The sequence below is a fragment of the Rhinatrema bivittatum genome, chromosome 2, assembly GCF_901001135.1.
Source record: "Rhinatrema bivittatum chromosome 2, aRhiBiv1.1, whole genome shotgun sequence".
NCBI classification, from domain to species: Eukaryota; Metazoa; Chordata; class Amphibia; order Gymnophiona; family Rhinatrematidae; genus Rhinatrema; species Rhinatrema bivittatum.
This window is the reverse complement of record NC_042616.1, coordinates 657639892-657657660: the sequence shown is the minus strand read 5'-3', so window position 1 is coordinate 657657660 and position 17769 is coordinate 657639892. Positions and strand designations below refer to the sequence as shown.

The 17769-nt window shown below is 44.5% G+C and overlaps 1 protein-coding gene across 2 annotated transcripts in view; it reads left to right on the top strand.

Moving 5' to 3' along the window:
- The window catches only part of MYBL1 (MYB proto-oncogene like 1), a 489278-nt gene that overhangs the window by 376961 nt on the left and 94548 nt on the right, over window positions 1-17769 (top strand). For both annotated transcript variants that reach the window (XM_029591403.1, XM_029591402.1), the window contains 2 exons: window positions 14861-14977; window positions 15065-15172. In XM_029591403.1, coding sequence (XP_029447263.1) covers window positions 14861-14977; window positions 15065-15172 — 225 coding nt within the window. The remainder of the gene's footprint in view (window positions 1-14860; window positions 14978-15064; window positions 15173-17769) is intronic.

The window sequence follows — 17769 nt, the reverse complement described above, 5'->3', positions numbered from 1 at the left end:
GGTGATGAGCGGAGTGCCACAAGGGTCGGTGTTGGGACCGGTCCTGTTCAGTATCTTTGTGAGTGACATCGCGGACGGGATAGAAGGTAAGGTTTGCCTATTTGCGGATGATACTAAGATCTTCAACAGAGTGGACATGCCAGAAGGAGTGGAGAGAATAAGACTGAATTTAAGGAAGCTCGAAGACTGGTCGAAGTTATGGCAGCTGAGATTCAATGCCAAGAAGTGCAGAGTCATGCATGTGGGCTGTGGAAATACGAAAGAATTGTATTCGATGGGGGGAAGGGCTGATGTTCATGGAGCAGGAGAGAGATCTGGGGGTGATAGTGTCTAACGATCTGCAGTTGGCAAAACAGTATGACAAGGCAATAGCTAAAGCCAAAAGAATGCTGGGCTGCATAGAGAGAGGAATTTAGAGTAAGAAAAGGGAAGTAATTATCCCCTTGTATAGGTCCTTGGTGAGGCCTCACCTGGAGTACTGTGCTCAGTTCTGGAGACCGTATCTCTGAAGGGGCAGAGACAGGATGGAAGCAGTTCTAGGAAGGGCGACCAAAAAGGTGGATGGTCTTCATCAAATGACTTATGAGGTAGAGACTGAAGAATCTAAATATGTATACCCTGGAGGAAAGGAGGAGCAGGGGTGATATGATACAGATGTTCAGATACTTGAAAGGTTTTAATGATCCAAAGTCAATGACAAACCTTTTCCGTTGGAAAAAAATCAGCAGAACCAGGGGTCACGATTTAAAACTCCAGGGAAGAAGACTCAGAACCAATATCAGGAAGTATTTCTTCACGGAGAGGGTGGTGGATGCCTGGAACGCCCTTCCGGAGAAAGTGGTGAAGACCACAACTGTAAAGGATTTCAAAGGGGCGTGGGATGAACACTGTGGATCTATAAAGCATGGAGGATGGGAATGAAGAGAAGAGGTATGGGGGTGGCTTGCGGGAATGACGGCTACTATCTGGTGATTAATACCCTTATTCAATAAACATTGCTCTATGCTTCAACAGCGAGGAAATGTGGAAAAGAGGATTTGCATTCAGTCAACAACCAACATTGCTGTATGCTTCAATGGCAAGAGGAAATGTGGAAAAGAGGATTTCATTCAGGCAACAACCAACATTGCTCTATGCTTCAACGGCAAGAGGAAATGTGGAAAAGAGGATTTCATTCAGGCAACAACCAACAAGGTAGCACAATCTGGGTAAACATAAGCGTGATAGTAGCTTGCTTGTTGCGGTGGTTACTACCCCAAACCAATTAAGCCTGATACTTTACTTTCAATGCATATCCAGCATAAATCTCTGCTTCAACGTTCTCTGCTTATTTATTTATTTATTTATTTTTAGGTTTTTATATACCGGAAGTTCCTGTATACAATACATATCACTCCGGTTCACAATTAACAGAGAAAACTATCGCCGGGAAGGCGGTTTACATGGAACATACATGGAACATGGAGCTTCAATGACAGGGGGGAATGAAGATAACAACCAACAAGGACTGAATTGCACAGTCTGGGTAAACAAATAAGCGTGGGAGTAGCTTGCTTGTTGTGGCGGTTACTACCCCGAACCAATTTAAGCCTGTTACTTCACTTGGAAAGCATATCCAGCGCAGCTCACTGCTTTAATGGCAGGGGAATGAAGAAAAGAGGATTTATATTCAGACAATAACAAAGGACTGAATTGCACAGTCTGGGTAAACAAATAAGCGTGGGAGTAGCTTGCTTATTGCAGCATTTACTAACCCTAATAAATTAAGCCTGATACTACACTTTGAATGCATATCCAACGCAGCTCACTGCTTCAATGGCAGGGGGAATGAAGAAATAGGATTTACATCCAGCCAGCATCTAACAAGGCAGTGATCCGAGCAGTATGAGTATACAAACCTCGGGGTAACTTGCTCGATACAACGGTTACTACCCTCAGACATTAAGCCTTATACTTCACTTTGATACAACTCCAACACTGCTCTCTGCATCAATGGCGGGGGTGGAAGGAAATTAGAATCTAAAAGCTACTAATAAGGGCCCTGAACTCAGCGGTCGGAGTAACAGATAAGTATGAGAAAATAAGTGTGAAAGCTTGCTGGGCAGACTGGATGGGCCTATTGGTCTTCTTCTGCCGTCACTTCTATGTTTCTATGGTACTATAGAAGTTGGGTCCATCTGTTTTCTGAATCCAATTCCCATTTTTCCCCATGCTGTAGAAGTGGGGAACAATGTTGCAGTTGGATTAAATTCCACAAAATAATCAACCATGTGATATTAAATGCCAATGTTATTGAGTCTTTGACAAAAGCCTCATTCAAGAGCAAATATACACGCACTGTGCTGTGTTTGACAATATTCACTTATAAGAATATGGGATCTATAAAGTGAACTGCTCACCACAAATTTGTTGTAATCATCGGGTTTGTCAACATGGATTTTTTTGTGAAGGAGATTCAACCTTAATTGTTCTTTCTGGTTTTTCTTTTCTTTGTTTTTTTCTTTTTTAACTTTTTTAACACTTTTTAAAAAATATTTATACGCTTTTGAGTCATGTGGATTAGAAACAGTTTCAACGCGTTATAACCACAGAAAAAAAGGGGACACTTATCGTTATGTTCTGCAGCGGCACCAAGCTTAAATGCCCTGCTGGGAACGCCCGATTGTATGAGGCAGCATTGACTTTAAATGCTCTCTCTGAAACGCCCGACACTGCGCGTGTTTCGTAGGAAAACTTTGTCAGGGGCTCGGGCTTCCATGTCAGTGTCTCTCTGTGAATGGAACTCCTTTCAGCGTCTTGTTCAAACTCGACGTTTTGACACTGCGCGTGTTTCATAGGAAAACTTCGTCATGGGCTCGGGCTCGTCATGTTTTTATCACTATAAAATAAAAAATAGTGATTAAACCATGATAATAATACATTCCATAAAGTCCATTTCTAAATAACATACGTGTCTCTCTGTGAATGGAACTCCTTTCAGCGTCTTCTTCAAGCTTGGCGTTTTCAAAAATGGAGCTGCCATAAGGAAAAAGGGGGAGGATTTAAACTGATGAATGACTCATACACTGACCAATGGGAGCCCAAACCTGAACAATTACAACCAATACATACTCTAGAGAACAGCCTTTTAAATCAAGGACATCCATTCAATATTATCATTCATTCCTGCTGGATACTCATTTGCAAATGTAAAAATCCAACGTTGCTCTTTATAGTTTAATTCAGAACGTTTATCACCACCCCGAGAGGATGCTGGAATATGATCTAATATTCAACGTAAATTTGAAAATTCATGCTGTGCAGGTAGACAGTGCTGTACAATTGGAGCCTCAACATTTTTGGTATTTAAACGGCTGCGATGTTCTTGCAGCCGAATTTTAATAGATCTAGATGTACGTCCAACATACAATGAAGGACAATCGCATTGTATAATATAGACCACATTATCTGTGTTACAATCCGAAGAAAAGTTTTTAAAAATGTTTCTCCTGTTCCAGGATGTTGCCATGAATTACCTTAAATCGTAGTGCTGCACATATCACAATGGACACACGCTTTATGTCCGGGAACCTGTGGTAATCTTCTCGGAAAGGTGGATGTTGCATGGACAATATAGTTCTTAATATTAGAACCTCTTTGAAATGATATTAGGGGAGGGTCAGAAAAAATAGAATGTAATTGAAGAACATGCCAATGCTGGTGTTCACTTTTAATGATGGCCACCGATTGATCAGAATGTTGTAAAACAAATACATTGCGGGATATAGATTTTCTGGCTTGATATTCCAATAATGTTTGTCTAGGAGAATAAAGTGCTCTTTTGTAGGCTGCACGGATTGCAAACAGGGGTGTATCAATGGTTAAATAAAAATGATGAACCAGTTCCACGTCATGTCACTTTTGAAAATTCTAGTGACAGTTCAGACAGTTCTGACAGTGACGGTTCACACGGGGCTTATGGTAGAGGCCAATCCTCACGTGGTAACCAATCTTTTTTTGGCCGTGGCAGAAGGGGTCGTTGGCAACAGAGAGGGCAGCGCAGACAACCACGCAAAGACCCAATAACGCAGGCTCACATGGATTGGGAAGGCCCTCAGACGAGATCCAAAACACGGTACGATCCACAGTAATTAATCTGTCTGACATTTCTTTGACTGATACACAAAAAGAAGTACTAGATTTGGGTTTGTCATTTGTCCCTCATAATTATTACGATTCTTTTGATAGCCGAATTTCCTTATTTTGGTTTATAAGGAAACTTAAATTAAAGTTATACTGTGAATCTCATGAGGTACCTCAGGACACTATGTCCTTAGTACATCCCAAATCAAAATGGATAACCCTTGGCCCATTGGACCCCAACATTGCCACATTCCGTGGCCTAGTGTTATATGATATGGATAACATTGAAGGTTCTCCCAAGAAACAATATGTTAATTTTTCACATACAATGTGGGAGGCATTACGTTCGCTATCCTCTAATCCTGAGATAATCATAAAACCTGCTGATAAGGGGGGTTGTACTGTTATCCAGAATAAGAGTCAGTGCATTAACAGTTTGAAAGAACATGTCAAGGCTAGTAAATATTACCAACACTTGACAGAAGATCCGACTCATTTAAAGGCACACATAGAAGATCTACTAGTAGAGAGGAAGATGTCATTTCTTACTAAGAAGGAACGTCAGTTTTTGCTGGTTTCTCATCCTGGGATCCCGGTTCTTTACGGGATTCCAATGGTGCACAAAAATTTGGAGAACCCACCACTTTGGCCAATAATATCCAGTAATGGATCGATTCTGGAACCATTCGCGGTTTTTCTGGATAAATTCCTACAAAAATACGTAAAAAATATGCAATCTTATGACCAAGACACCACTCATGTCCTTAAGAAATTGGACAGTCATACTGTAATTTCTGAACAAACTATTTTGGTATCAATGGATGTAATATTAGCTGGAAATTTTAGCTGAAGTCCTTTCCACTAGGATCATCGAATTCCTTTGTCCTTTTTGATGTCCATCACTCGTTTAGTTCTGCAACATAATTATTTTTTGTTTGAACAAGAATTTTACCTACAGGTTCAAGGTATTGCCATGGGGTTCTCAGTGGCTCCTTTAGTAGCTAATCTTGTTATGAACAAATTAGAAACCACACATATCTATACATCGTCATTTTTTAACAACATATCTTTTTGGGCTCGTTACATTGATGATTTGGTGTTTTTCTGGGAGTCTAATGAAAATCAATTACAAAAATTGTTTTCATAGATAAATTCAGTTGACAAGGATTTGAAATTCACATTTGACTATGATTTTTCTCAGATTTCTTTTTTGGACATTTCTATCATCAAAGAAGGTAGAACAATTAAAATGTCTTTCTCACAGGACAAGCAGGATGGTAGTCCTCACATATGGGTGACATAACAGGATGGAGCCCAATCACAGAACATTTCTGTCAAAGTTTCCAGAACTTTGACTGGCCCCTACTGGGCATGCCCAGCATGGCACCAACCCTGCAGCTAGCAGGGGTCCCCCTTCAGTCTTCTTTTTTCCGTGCAGCTGTAGCCACGCGGTTAAGGAGCTCTGCAGAGATTCCTGACAGGAATTTTCCTCACGGAATTACTAAAATTTAATTTACCCCACAGGGGATCCTCCTTCAACTTTTTCAAGCCGCGGTACTCCGGTAAGTTTTTTAACCATTTTCAGTCGATTACCGTCGAGTTTGGCCCTCGCAGCCTACTGGCCGTCGACTGTACCACGGCTCAATTTTTTCATGGCCATGGCGTTGGGGTTCCGCCGGTGCCCGGACTGTAATCGCACCATGTCCATCACAGACCCTCACAAAGTCTGTGTAATGTGTCTCGGATGTGAGCATGATGTCCTAACCTGCACCAAAAATGCCATTATGACACCAAAAGATGGAACTTCTCTTCCGTGCTCAAACCCTGACGCCGTCGATTGCATCAACGTCGTCAGAACCGGCACCATCAACTTCGCGCCAGCATCGACCTCCGGCCGGTGACCATCCGTCATCGACGACTTCTCGGCCTTTTACACCCTCTGCTCCCCCTCAAGTCTGAGGGAATTGTAGAGATAAACATCGCCACCGACATCAAAAGTCTCGGACCATCGAGGGAGCCAAATCATCGACCTCGTCATCGTCCGAGCCGCCGTCGAAGAAGCCTCGTCCAGAAAAGGCACTGACCTTTTCGGCGACCGGGTCACCGAGGCAACCCTAACCCGACTGGGTATCGGGAGCCGCAACTCCGCCTTTAGCGGTGGTCCCTTCGGCTATGCCTCTGCCTCCTTCTTCTGTTCCGGAGTCGGGGCTGCTTGCTCCAGGTCTCCAAGAAGAACTGGACTGGATGGTTCAGGAAGCCATCGACAAGGCGATGTATCAACTCCAGGTTCCTCCGGCACCGACACCGGTACCGATTGCGGAACCGACCACTGACCCAATTCCAGCAGCATTGGCACTGCTGCTCTCGAGGATGGAAGCGCTTATGGCCGCTTTTCCACCGATGGACCCTGGGTCACCGATGGCTCCGGTGCCCTCCCCACTTGCTTTGTCATCGGGATGCCGATACGTCGATGCCATCGATCCACCCATCGGTGCCGACGCATCCATTGGCACCACCGAGCCATCCATCGATGCCCTCGATGCCTGCACAGGTGCCTTCAGTGCCCTCATCGGTGCCTCCAGTTATTCCTTCGAGTCCTTCGGAGCCTCGACCAGGACCTTCAGTGATCCCACCACCCCGTCCTCCTCTACTCCCTAGAGGAGCAGGTGCTGATCCCTACGACACCTGGACTGATGATTCTTCACCAGACACTGATGATTTGCCTTCACCACCTTCACCTACTGAAAGCAGAAAGCTTTCTCCTCCAGAGGACCTTTCCTTCATAAATTTTGTGAAGGAGATGTCTGAATTGGTTCCCTTCCAATTGCAGACTGAACAAGATGACAGGCATCAAATGATGGAGTGTTACAATTCCTGGATGCTCCCAAGGAAATATCCTCCATCCCTATCCACCAGGTTCTTCTGGATCTCCTCAAAAAGAACTGAGAACATCCTGGCTCTGTTGCTCCAGTCCACAGGAAAGCTGACACCACCAATCTCGTTCAGTCAGCTCCATGCTTTTGCAAACCTCAATTGGCTCACCAATCTGTGGCTGTCGAATCTGCCCAGAAAAGAACAAGGAGATCAAAACCTCACACTTCCTTTCCCCCAGGCAAGGAACAGAAATTTCTAGATGCCATTGGTCGCCGTGTCTTCCAGGGATCAATGCTCATCACCCGAATTGCCTCTTATCAGCTCTATATGACCCAATATAATAGGGTCTTATTTAAGCAGCTACAAGACTTAACAGACTCCCTGCCTCATCAATTTCAAGAGCAACTCCAAACCCTAGAGTTTTGAGGCAGGGAAGCATGAGATCAGATCATCTTACAATATCTTTGACACTGCTACCAGGGTATCTGCAGCTGCTATCTCGGCAAGATGATGGGCCTGGCTCAAGTCTTCCAACCTTCGCCCTGAAGTTCAGGACAGATTGTCTGACCTGCCCTGTGTAGAAGACAGTCTGTTTGGCGAGCAGATTCAACAGACGGTGGCGGAACTCAAGGACCATCATGAGACCTTGAGACAGCTCTCTCTGATGCCTTCTGAGTACTCTTCAAAACAGCCCTTTCGGAAGGACTCTAAGAAGTTATTCTTCCGCCTGAAGAAGTCCTACCCGCCACCAACTATAACCTGTTCTACGAGACCGTTTCAAAAAGCCCAGTCTCGTCAGACACGAAAACAGAAACCGCAAGCAGCTCCTTGAAACCTCAGGTATTTGCGATGAGATGGAATTATCGTGATATGAGTGCTTCCGGTTTTTGACTCTTGCATAGAGAGCAACAGCCAGCTTCCATTGCCCCACATACCAGTGGGAGGTCGATTGTGCCATTTCAACAACAGGTGGCACTCTATCACCTCAGACCAGTGGGTCCTAGCAATAATTGCTCAAGGTTATCGTCTGAACTTTCTCTCCATTCCACCGGACTCCCCACCTCCACCGACGTGGAGAACATCCAATCACTCCATCCTGCTGGAACAGGAGGTTTCCCTCCTCCTCCAGTCCAAGGCAATAGAACGAGTACCCTACTCTCAGCGTGGCTTAAGGTTCTATTCCCGGTACTTTCTAATCCCCAAAAAATCAGGAGGCGTTCATCCAATTCTGGATCTACGTGCCCTCAACAAGTACCTACAGCGAGAGAAGTTCAAAATGGTAACCTTGGCCTCTCTTCTTCCTCTTCTACAAAGAGGAGACTGGCTCTGCTTTCTAGACCTCCAGGACGCATACACTTATATCGCGATAATTCCGTCTCATCGCAAATACCTGAGGTTTCTAGTAGGCCCCAAGCACTATCAGTACCAAGTGCTTCCATTCGGCCTCGCGTCTGCACCACGAGTCTTCACAAAATGCCTCATAGTTGCAGCCTTCCTCAGGACTCAAGGTGTCCATGTCTACCCCTATCTAGACGATTGGTTAATCAGGGCTCTCACTCAGCAAGCTGCTTTGTTGTCCCTAGATCTTACTTTACACACTCTAATTTCAGTCGGATTTCTCGTCAACTACGACAAATCCTACTTAGTCCCATCTCAAACCTTATCATTCATTAGGGCAGACTTGGACACCTTGCAGGCAAGGGCTTTTCTGCCTCGACAGCAAGCTCTCACTCTCATGTCTCTTGCACACCAGCTGCAGTCTCGGCACTCCACGACTGCACGCCACTTTCTCATCCTCCTGGGACACATGGCGTCCTCAGTTCAGGTCATCTCAATGGCCCACTTGGCCATTAGAGTCATGCAGTGGACTCTAAGGTCACAATGGACTCAATCTATTCAGCCCCTGTCGACAATTGTCCACGTAACCGACTTACTCTGTCAGTCTCTCGCCTGGTGGAGAAATCAGGTCAATCTCCTTCAGGGCTTGCCCTTCCAGGCTCCAGACCCTCAAATAACTCTCACCACCGATGCTTCCAACCTCGGTTGGGGAGCCCACGTGGCCGATCTTCAGACACAATAATCTTGGTCTCCAGAGGAAGCCAAACACCAAATAAATTTCCTGGAGCTGCGAGCAATCAGATATGCTCTCAGGGTATTTCAGGATCACCTCTCCAATCAAGTCATCCTGATCCAGACGGACAACCAGGTGGCCATGTGGTACATCAACAAACGGGGAGGGATGGGCTCCTACCTTCTGTGTCAGGAAGCTGCGCAGGTATGGGCGGAGGCCCTCTCCCACTTGATGTACCTCAGGGCCACCTACTTGCCGGGAGTGGACAATGTGTTGGCAGACAAGCTGAGTCGCACCTTTCAACCGCACGAGTGGTCTCTCAACCCCTCAGTAAGGAACTCGATCTTCCACCAATGGGGTTATCCTCAAATAGACCTCTTTGTGTCACCTCAGAATCGCAAAGTAGATAACTTCTGCTCTCTCACTCGCAGCCCACACTATCAGCCAAGAGATGCGTTCTCCCTCTCATTGGCAACCGGTCTCTTATATGCATTCCCTCCACTTCCACTTCTCTCGAAGACTCTCGTGAAGTTACGTCAGGACAAGGGAACCATGATCCTGATAGCACCCCACTGGCCGTGCCAAGTGTGGTTTCCAATACTTCAGGATCTCTCCATTCGCAGGCACATTCCCTTGGGAAAGGACCCGCTTCTAATCTCTCAAAACGACGGGTGCCTATGCCACCCTAATATTCAAGCCTTGTCCCTGACGGCATGGAGGTTGAAAGGTTAATCCTTCAGCCACTTAACCTTTCTGAACCAGTTTCCCGTGTCCTGATTGCTTCTCGGAAGCCTTCCATGAGAAAATCTTATTCTTACAAATGGACCAGGTTCACGTCATGATGCTCTTCTCAATCCCTTGACTCCTTTACCTGTCCAATCACAAATTTTCTGGACTATCTCTGGCACTTGTCAGAGTCAGGTCTAAAAGCTTCCTCCATCAGGATGCATGTTAGTGCGGTAGCTGCCTTCCATAAAGGTGTCGGGGATGTTCCCCATATCAGTACAACTCCCTTGTAACACGTTTTTTGAAAGGCTTGCTTCACCTCAAGCCTCCTGTGTGTCATCCGGCCCCTTCTTGGGACCTCAACCTAGTTTTGGGTCAGCTCATGAAACCACCATTCGAGCCTCTTCAATCCTGTGACCTTCAATATCTCACATGGAAAGTGATTTTCCTTTTGGCTATCACTTCCGCTCGCAGAGTTAGTGAATTACAGGCTCTAGTTACCTACCCACCTTACACTAAACTTCTGCAGGACCGGGCAGTACTCCGCACTCACTCTAAATTCTTACCTAAGATAGTTTCGGAGTTTCATCTCAATCAATCCATTATACTACCTACCTTTTTTCCCAGGCCCCATTCCAATCCAGGAGAGCAGGCTCTGCATACCCTTGACTGCAAACGGGCTCTAGCGTTCTACCTAGACCGTACAGCTTCCCACAGGAAATGCACTCAAATGTTTCTCTCTTTCCATCCTTTCAAATTGGGGCAGCCTGTGGGTAAACAGACTCTCTTCTCTTGGTTGGTGGACTGCATGTCCTTTTGCTATCAGTAAGCGGGCATTCCACTTCAAGACCGTGTTAAAGCACACTCTGTGAGGGCCATGGCAACTTTAGTAGCACACCTACGATCGGTGCCGCTTCCTGACATTTGCAGGGCTGCCACCTGGAGTTCTCTCTATAATTTTACAGCCCACTATTGCTTGGACAAAGCCGGAAGACAAGATTCCATCTTTGGCCAATATGTCCTGTGTAACCTATTCACAACTTGACTTACCAACACCCTTCCGCCTGCCCGTTAGGGTTCAGTATGCCCTTGGCCAAATTCCACCCCAGTTGTTGTGCCTGTTGCACATCTTGGATACATTTGTTGCATACTCGGACATACTCAGCTCGGTACTCACCCATATGTGAGGACTACCATCCTGCTTGTCCTGTGAGAAAGCAAATGTTGCTTACCTGTAACAGGTGATCTTACAGGACAGCAGGATGTTAGTTCTCACGAAACCCGCCCCACGGTGTTGGGTTCAAAACGTTTTCTTATTTTATTTTCAGCACTACCTGTAACTTTTTAACAAGACTGAAGGGGGACCCTGCTGGCTGCAGGGTTGGTGCCATGCTGGGCATGCCCAGTAGGGGCCAGTCTAAGTTCTGGAAACTTTGACAGAAGTGTTTCTTGATTGGGCTCCATCCTGTTATGTCACCCATATGTGAGGACTAACATCCTGCTGTCCTGTGAGAACACCTGTTACAGGTAAGCAACATTTGCTATACATCGGAAAGTGACAGTCAGGAACAACCTGCTTAGATATCATAGTTTTCATCCAAAGGCCTTCAAGAATGGCTTACCTGTGAGTTAATATTTTCGTTTGAGACGTATCTGCTCCTCTGTTCAGAACTTTAAACAACAGTCATACATCATGGCTAAAAGATTTTTGGAGAGGGGTACCCCCTGTTTGCAATCCATGCAGCCTACAAAAGAGCACTTTATTCTCGTAGACAAACATTATTGGACTATCAATCCAGAAAATCTATATCCCGCAATGTATTTGTTTTATAACATTCTGATCAATCGGCGGCCATCATTAAAAGTGTACACCAGCATTGGTATGTTCTTCAATTACATTCTATTTTTTCTGACCCTCCCCTAATATCATTTCAAAGGGGTTCTAATATTAAGAACTATAGTCCGTGCAACATCCACCTTTCCAAGAAGATTACCACAGGTTCCCGGACATAAAGCATGTGGCCACTGTGATATGTGCAGCACTACGATTGAAGGTAATTCATGGCAACATCCTGGAACAGGAGAAACATTTTTCAAAAACTTTTCTTCGGATTGTAACACAGATAATGTGGTCTACATTATACAATGCGATTGTCCTTCATTGTATGTTGGACGTACATCTAGGATTATTAAAATTCGGCTGCGAGAACATCGCAGCCGTTTAAATACCAAAAATGTTGAGGCTCCAATTGTACAGCATTGTCTATCTGCACAGCATGAATTTTCAAATTTACATTGGACAATATTAGATCATATTCTAGCACCCTCTCAGGGTGGTGATAAACGTTCTGAATTGAACTATAAAGAACAACGTTGGATTTTTAAATTAGCAACTGAGTATCCAGCAGGAATGAATGATAATATTGAATGGATGTCCTTGATTTAAAAGGCTGTTCTCTAGAGTATCTATTGGTTGTAATTGTTCAGGTTTGGGCTCCCATTGGTCAGTGTATGAGTCATTCATCAGTTTAAATCCTCCCCCTTTTTCCTTATGGCAGCTCCATTTTTGAAAAAGCCGAGCTTGAAGAAGACGCTGAAAGGAGTTCCATTCACAGAGAGACACGTATGTTACTTAGAAATGGACTGTATGGAATGTATTATTATCATGGTTTAATCATGATTTTTTATTTTATAGTGACATTGAAGCCCGAGCCCATGAAATAAGTTTTCCTACGAAACACGCAGTGTTCCCGGCAGGGCATTTAAGCTTGGTGCCGCTGCAGAACAACATAACGATAAGTGTCCCCTTTTTTTCTGTGGTTATAAGGCGTTGAAAGTGTTTCTAATCCACATGACTCAAAAGCGTATAAATATTTTTTAAAAGTGTTAAAAAAGTTAAGAAAAAAACAAAGTAAAGAAAAAACAGAACAATTAAGGTTGAATCTCCTTCACAAAAAAATCCATGTTGACAATCCCGATGATTACAACAAATTTGAGGTGAGCAGTTGACTTTATAGATCCCATATTCTTAAAAGTGAATATTGTCAAACACGGCATAGTGCCTGCATATTTGCTCTTGAATGAGGGTTTTGTCAAAGGCTCAATAACATTGGCATTTAATATCACGTGGTAGATTATTTTGTGGAATTTGTTATATTGATACTACGGTTCAAATCCAATTTGTGTGTTGCAGTTGGATTAAAAGCTTCAAGGCTTATTGGTTAAGAATAGTAATCTTCATGCCTTCTGCTAAGGTAATAACTGCCACACCAGCAAGTCGTCGCCCCCCCCCCCCCCCCCCCCCCCAACACACACACACATGCATTTCTTCATTTCTGTCTTCTAGCCCTTAGAGATCCACAGTGTTTATCCCATGCCCCTTTGCATTCTTTGACTGTTTTTGTCTTCAATACCTTCTCCGGAAGGGCATGCCAGATATCCACCACCCTCTCCTTGAAGAAATATTTCCTGATGTTTGTTCTGATTTGCCCCCTGGAGTTTCATTTCATGACCCCTAGTTCTATTGTTTTCTTTGCAACGTAAAAAGTTCAAAGTTTATTCATCATTAAAACCTTTTAGGGATCTGAATTAGAATTGCATTTCTGAAGTTGGCAAAATTTGGGTTAATTTTTTTCCCCCCACTAATTGCATGTATATTAGAGAATCAGTTTTGACATTAGGAGATACACAGACATTAGTCTTAGTTACAAACATGTTTCAGGTTGCTCTATAATATAGCCACCATGAGGAGCAATAGCAACCATTGAAGTCTCATAGGGAAATATTGGAAGAATAATTCTGGTAACAACCTTGGTTTTTGAAGTCTCTCTGGGGAATGTTTATTAGAACTTAAGTGGTTGTGAAGAACAGCTGTTCTTTATAAAGTTTACAGCAGCATTTGATGAGATTGAGACTTTATCAGCAGCTTTGATAGCTTTATTTTAAGTACTTCTCAAATGACTTTGAACTGGAGTTTAAAAGATGATAGTTCACGAGTGAATTGCTCTGTTTCCTCTTTCTAGAATCAGTTTTTGAAGAGAAACTTGTACCGCCTCTACACTGATCTTTTTTTGGTATGGTCTCTTCGAGGAGGAGCTCTCTTTCTCAGAAAAGGATGACAATTCATATTTTAGCTTCATGATCCTTTATTTACTGACTTGCAGAAAACTTTGTCCCACATGGACCGCAAGCAGTAGAGTCATGATGGGAGCCTAAGCTCCTGGAGTCCTGGCTACTCATCTTATGGCAGCGCTTCACACACAGTTTGAAGGGGTTTCTATCTGATGTTGGAGACTTTTCTGAAATAATGAAACTGAAGGGAAGGGAGAAACCTTTTTTTTTACTTAGCAGCAAAAAAGCAAAAACATGATAGAGATTTAAAAAAACTGGAAACAAAAAAAAAATATCAAAATAGTGAAAAATTCATGGTGGCAGCAATTTAGAGCAAACAAAGAAATTTTTGTCAGAGTTCCATGCCAAAGTAACAACAACAGTTGGATGACTAAAGTGGATAGAAACAAGTGGCATTATATGTGTTCAGGGAATCTCAGCCTGGGTAAAAGGAGAGGAGTACAACTTTGTAATAAGACCAATACTAGTTTATGAAGCAGTGTTTGAGAGTGAAAAAGAAAGAATAAGCAATGAGTGTGCTACTCATTGAGATAGAGACAAAGTCAGGAACAAAGAAGTTAGGAAAAAACTAAACATAAAGAAGTGGGCAAACATATAGGAGAAGGATGGCTGTTTCTTGAGTATAGTGCAGATTGTTCTGGGTCAGGGGGTGTCTGTGGCTGAATTTTAATCTGACCTGGTTTTACCAGTCTCTAGTTTTACAATCTTTACAGAAATATGCAAAAATAACCAATCAGACCTGATAACATTTACTATAATATTGTAGATTACAGTTGTTAGTAATAAATCTGTTATGCTTTCCTATAACTGCTAATATTGTTGTCAAAGTTATACACTTGAACAGAATTTTTCAAATTTGATTTAATTACTAAATTAATCAGTACTGAAAAATAACACAGTTAATACTAATGTTTCCTGTTTGTTTCAATATCATAGTCACAGCCTCTTGCCTTTTTGGAAGAAGATATTAGAGAGGTCTTAAAACAGGAAACTGGAAAAGACATATTCCTCAGAGAGGAAGATGATCCTGTCTATATAAACTGCAAACAAGAGGTAATGCCATAATGTAGCACTTACAAAACATATTGGTAATCTAGATTGCAGCAATTCTGTTAATGTTATTTACAAATGTATTTCTAGCATATTTCTTCTGTGAAGAAAGTAAGAAAGTCATTGGTTTTGGATGCCTGGGAAAAAGAAGAACTTGGTGCTCAGATGTTCACAGTTGATACTATTTCAGATCTCCAGGTTAGTCTATAAAGAGTATTTCTTGCATATGAGTTAGGTTCATGTCCTTTCTAATTAATCTCAAAATGCTTCACGTGTGTTCTGCAATGGTTTCAAATTTGCAAGTAGTTGGGTTGTGGCTATTCTAACACTCTAGCCTGTTTCAGCACTGCACATTATGCTTTTTCTCACAGGACAAGCAAGATGGAGCCCAATCACAGAAAACTTCTGTCAAAGTTTCCAGAACTTTGACTGGCCCCTACTGGGCATGCCCAGCATGGCACTAATCCTGCAGCCAGCAGGGGTCCCCCTTCAGTCTTCTTTTTTCCGCGCAGCAGTAGCCTCGCGGTAAAGGAGCTCTGAAGAGATTCCTGACAGGAATTTTCCTCACAGAATTACTAAAAGTTAAATTGCCCCACAGGGGTCCCTCCTCTAAGTTTTCTCTGTCCGTGGTACTCCGGTAAGTTTTTACCCGTTTCCCGTCGATTACAGTTTGGCCCTCGCAGCCTACTGGCCGTCGACTGTACCGCGGCTCGATTTTTTCCATGGCCGTGGCATCGGGGTTTCGTCGGTGCCCGGACTGTACCCGCACCATGTCTATCACAGACCCCCCATAAAGTCTGTGTAATGTGTTTAGGACGCGAGCACGATGTCTTGACCTGCACCAAATGTGCCCTAATGACACAGAAGGGTCGCAAGGCCAGAATGGAGAAGATGGAACTTCTCTTCCGTGCTCAAACCTCGACTCCGTCCATTGCATCGATGTCATCGGAACAGGCACCGTCAACTTCGCGTCAGCATCGACCACCGACCAGCATTGACGACTTCTCGGCCATCGATACCCTCTACTCCTCCTCAGGATCGAGGGGATCGCAGGGAGAAACATCGCCATTGACACCGTAAGACTTGGACCATCAAGGGAGCAAAATCATCGACCTTGCCATCGTCCGAGCTGCTGTTGAAGAAACCCCGTCCAGGAAAGGCACCCGACCATTCCTGTGACCGGGTCACCGAGGCAACCCTCACCCGATCGGGGATCAGGAGCCACGACTCCGCCTTTAACTGTGGTCCCTCTGGCTATGCCTCTGCCTCCTTCTTCTGTTCCAGAGCCGGGGCTGCTTGCTCCAGGTCTCCGAGAAGAACTGGACCGGATGGTTCAGGAGGCCATCGACAAGGCGATGCAACATCTTCAGGTTCCTCCGACACCGGCACCGCCTGTGGAACCATTCATCGACCCGATTCCGGCAGCGCTGGCACCACTGCTATCCAGGATGGAAGCGCTTATGGCTGCTTTTCCACTGATGGATCCCGGGTCTCCGATGGCTCCAATGCCCTCCCCACTGACAGCATCATCAGGAGGAGAAACACCGTTCTGCGTCCCTCCATCTGGAGTTATGCCTCAGCTATCAATGCCAATACGTCCCTCGCCACCAACTCATCCGTCGGTGCCAATACGTCAGTCGGCACCACCGAGTCATCCATTGATGCCCTCGATGCCTGCACCAGTGCCTTCGATGCCATCATCGGTGCCTCCGATAATTCCTCCAATTCCTTCGGAGCCTAGACCGGGACCTTCAGGTATCCAACCACCCTGTCCCCCTCTAGTTCCTAGAGGGACGGGCGCTGATCCTTATGACACCTGGGCTGATGATACGTCAACAGACACCGATGATTTACCTTCACCACCTTCACCCACTGAGAGTAGGAAGCGTTCTCCTCCAGAGGACCTCTCCTTTATAAACTTTGTGAAGGAAATGTCTGAATTGGTTCCCTTCCAATTACAGACGGAACAGGATGATAAGCACCAGATGATGGTTGCTCGAATTCCTGGATGCCCCCAAGGTAATCACCTCTATTCCCATCCATCAGGTCCTTCTTGATCTCCTCACGAAGAACTGGGAACATCCTGGATCAATTGCTCCAGTACACAGGAAAGCTGACACTACCTATTTGGTGCAGTCAGCCCCAGGTTTTCAAAAATCACAGCTTGATCACCACTCGGTCGTGGTAGAGTCTGCACAAAAGAGGGCAAAGAGGTCAAATCCTCACTCATCTGTTCCTCCTGGAAAGGAACAGAAGTTCCTAGATAACATTGGTCGCCGAGTATTTCAAGGGGCCATGCTCATCTCCCGAATTGCCGCCTATCAGTTTTATATGACCCAATATAACAGAGTCATTTTTAAGCAGATACAGGAATTCTCAGACTCCCTGCCTCAGCAATTTCAAGAACAATTACAAACCCTAGTAAACAAGGGGTTTGAGGCAGGCAAGCATGAGATTAGAACATCTTATGACATTTTTAACACTTCTACCAGAGTGTCTGCAGCTGCTATTTTGGCGAGACGGTGGGCCTGGTTCAAGTCTTCTGACCTTCGCCCAGAAGTACTGGCAGAATTAAAGGACCATCATGAGATCCTAAGACAGCACTCTTTGATGCCTTCTGACTTCTCCTCAAAACAGCCCTTCAGAAAGGACTCTAAGAAGTCATTCTACCGCCCGAAGAAGTCTTACCCGCCACCAGCCAGGTCACGTGCCACGAGACCTTATCAAAAACCGCAGTCTCGTCAAGCCCGTAAACAAAAACCACAAGCAGCTTCTCAACCAGGACCTGCTTCAGG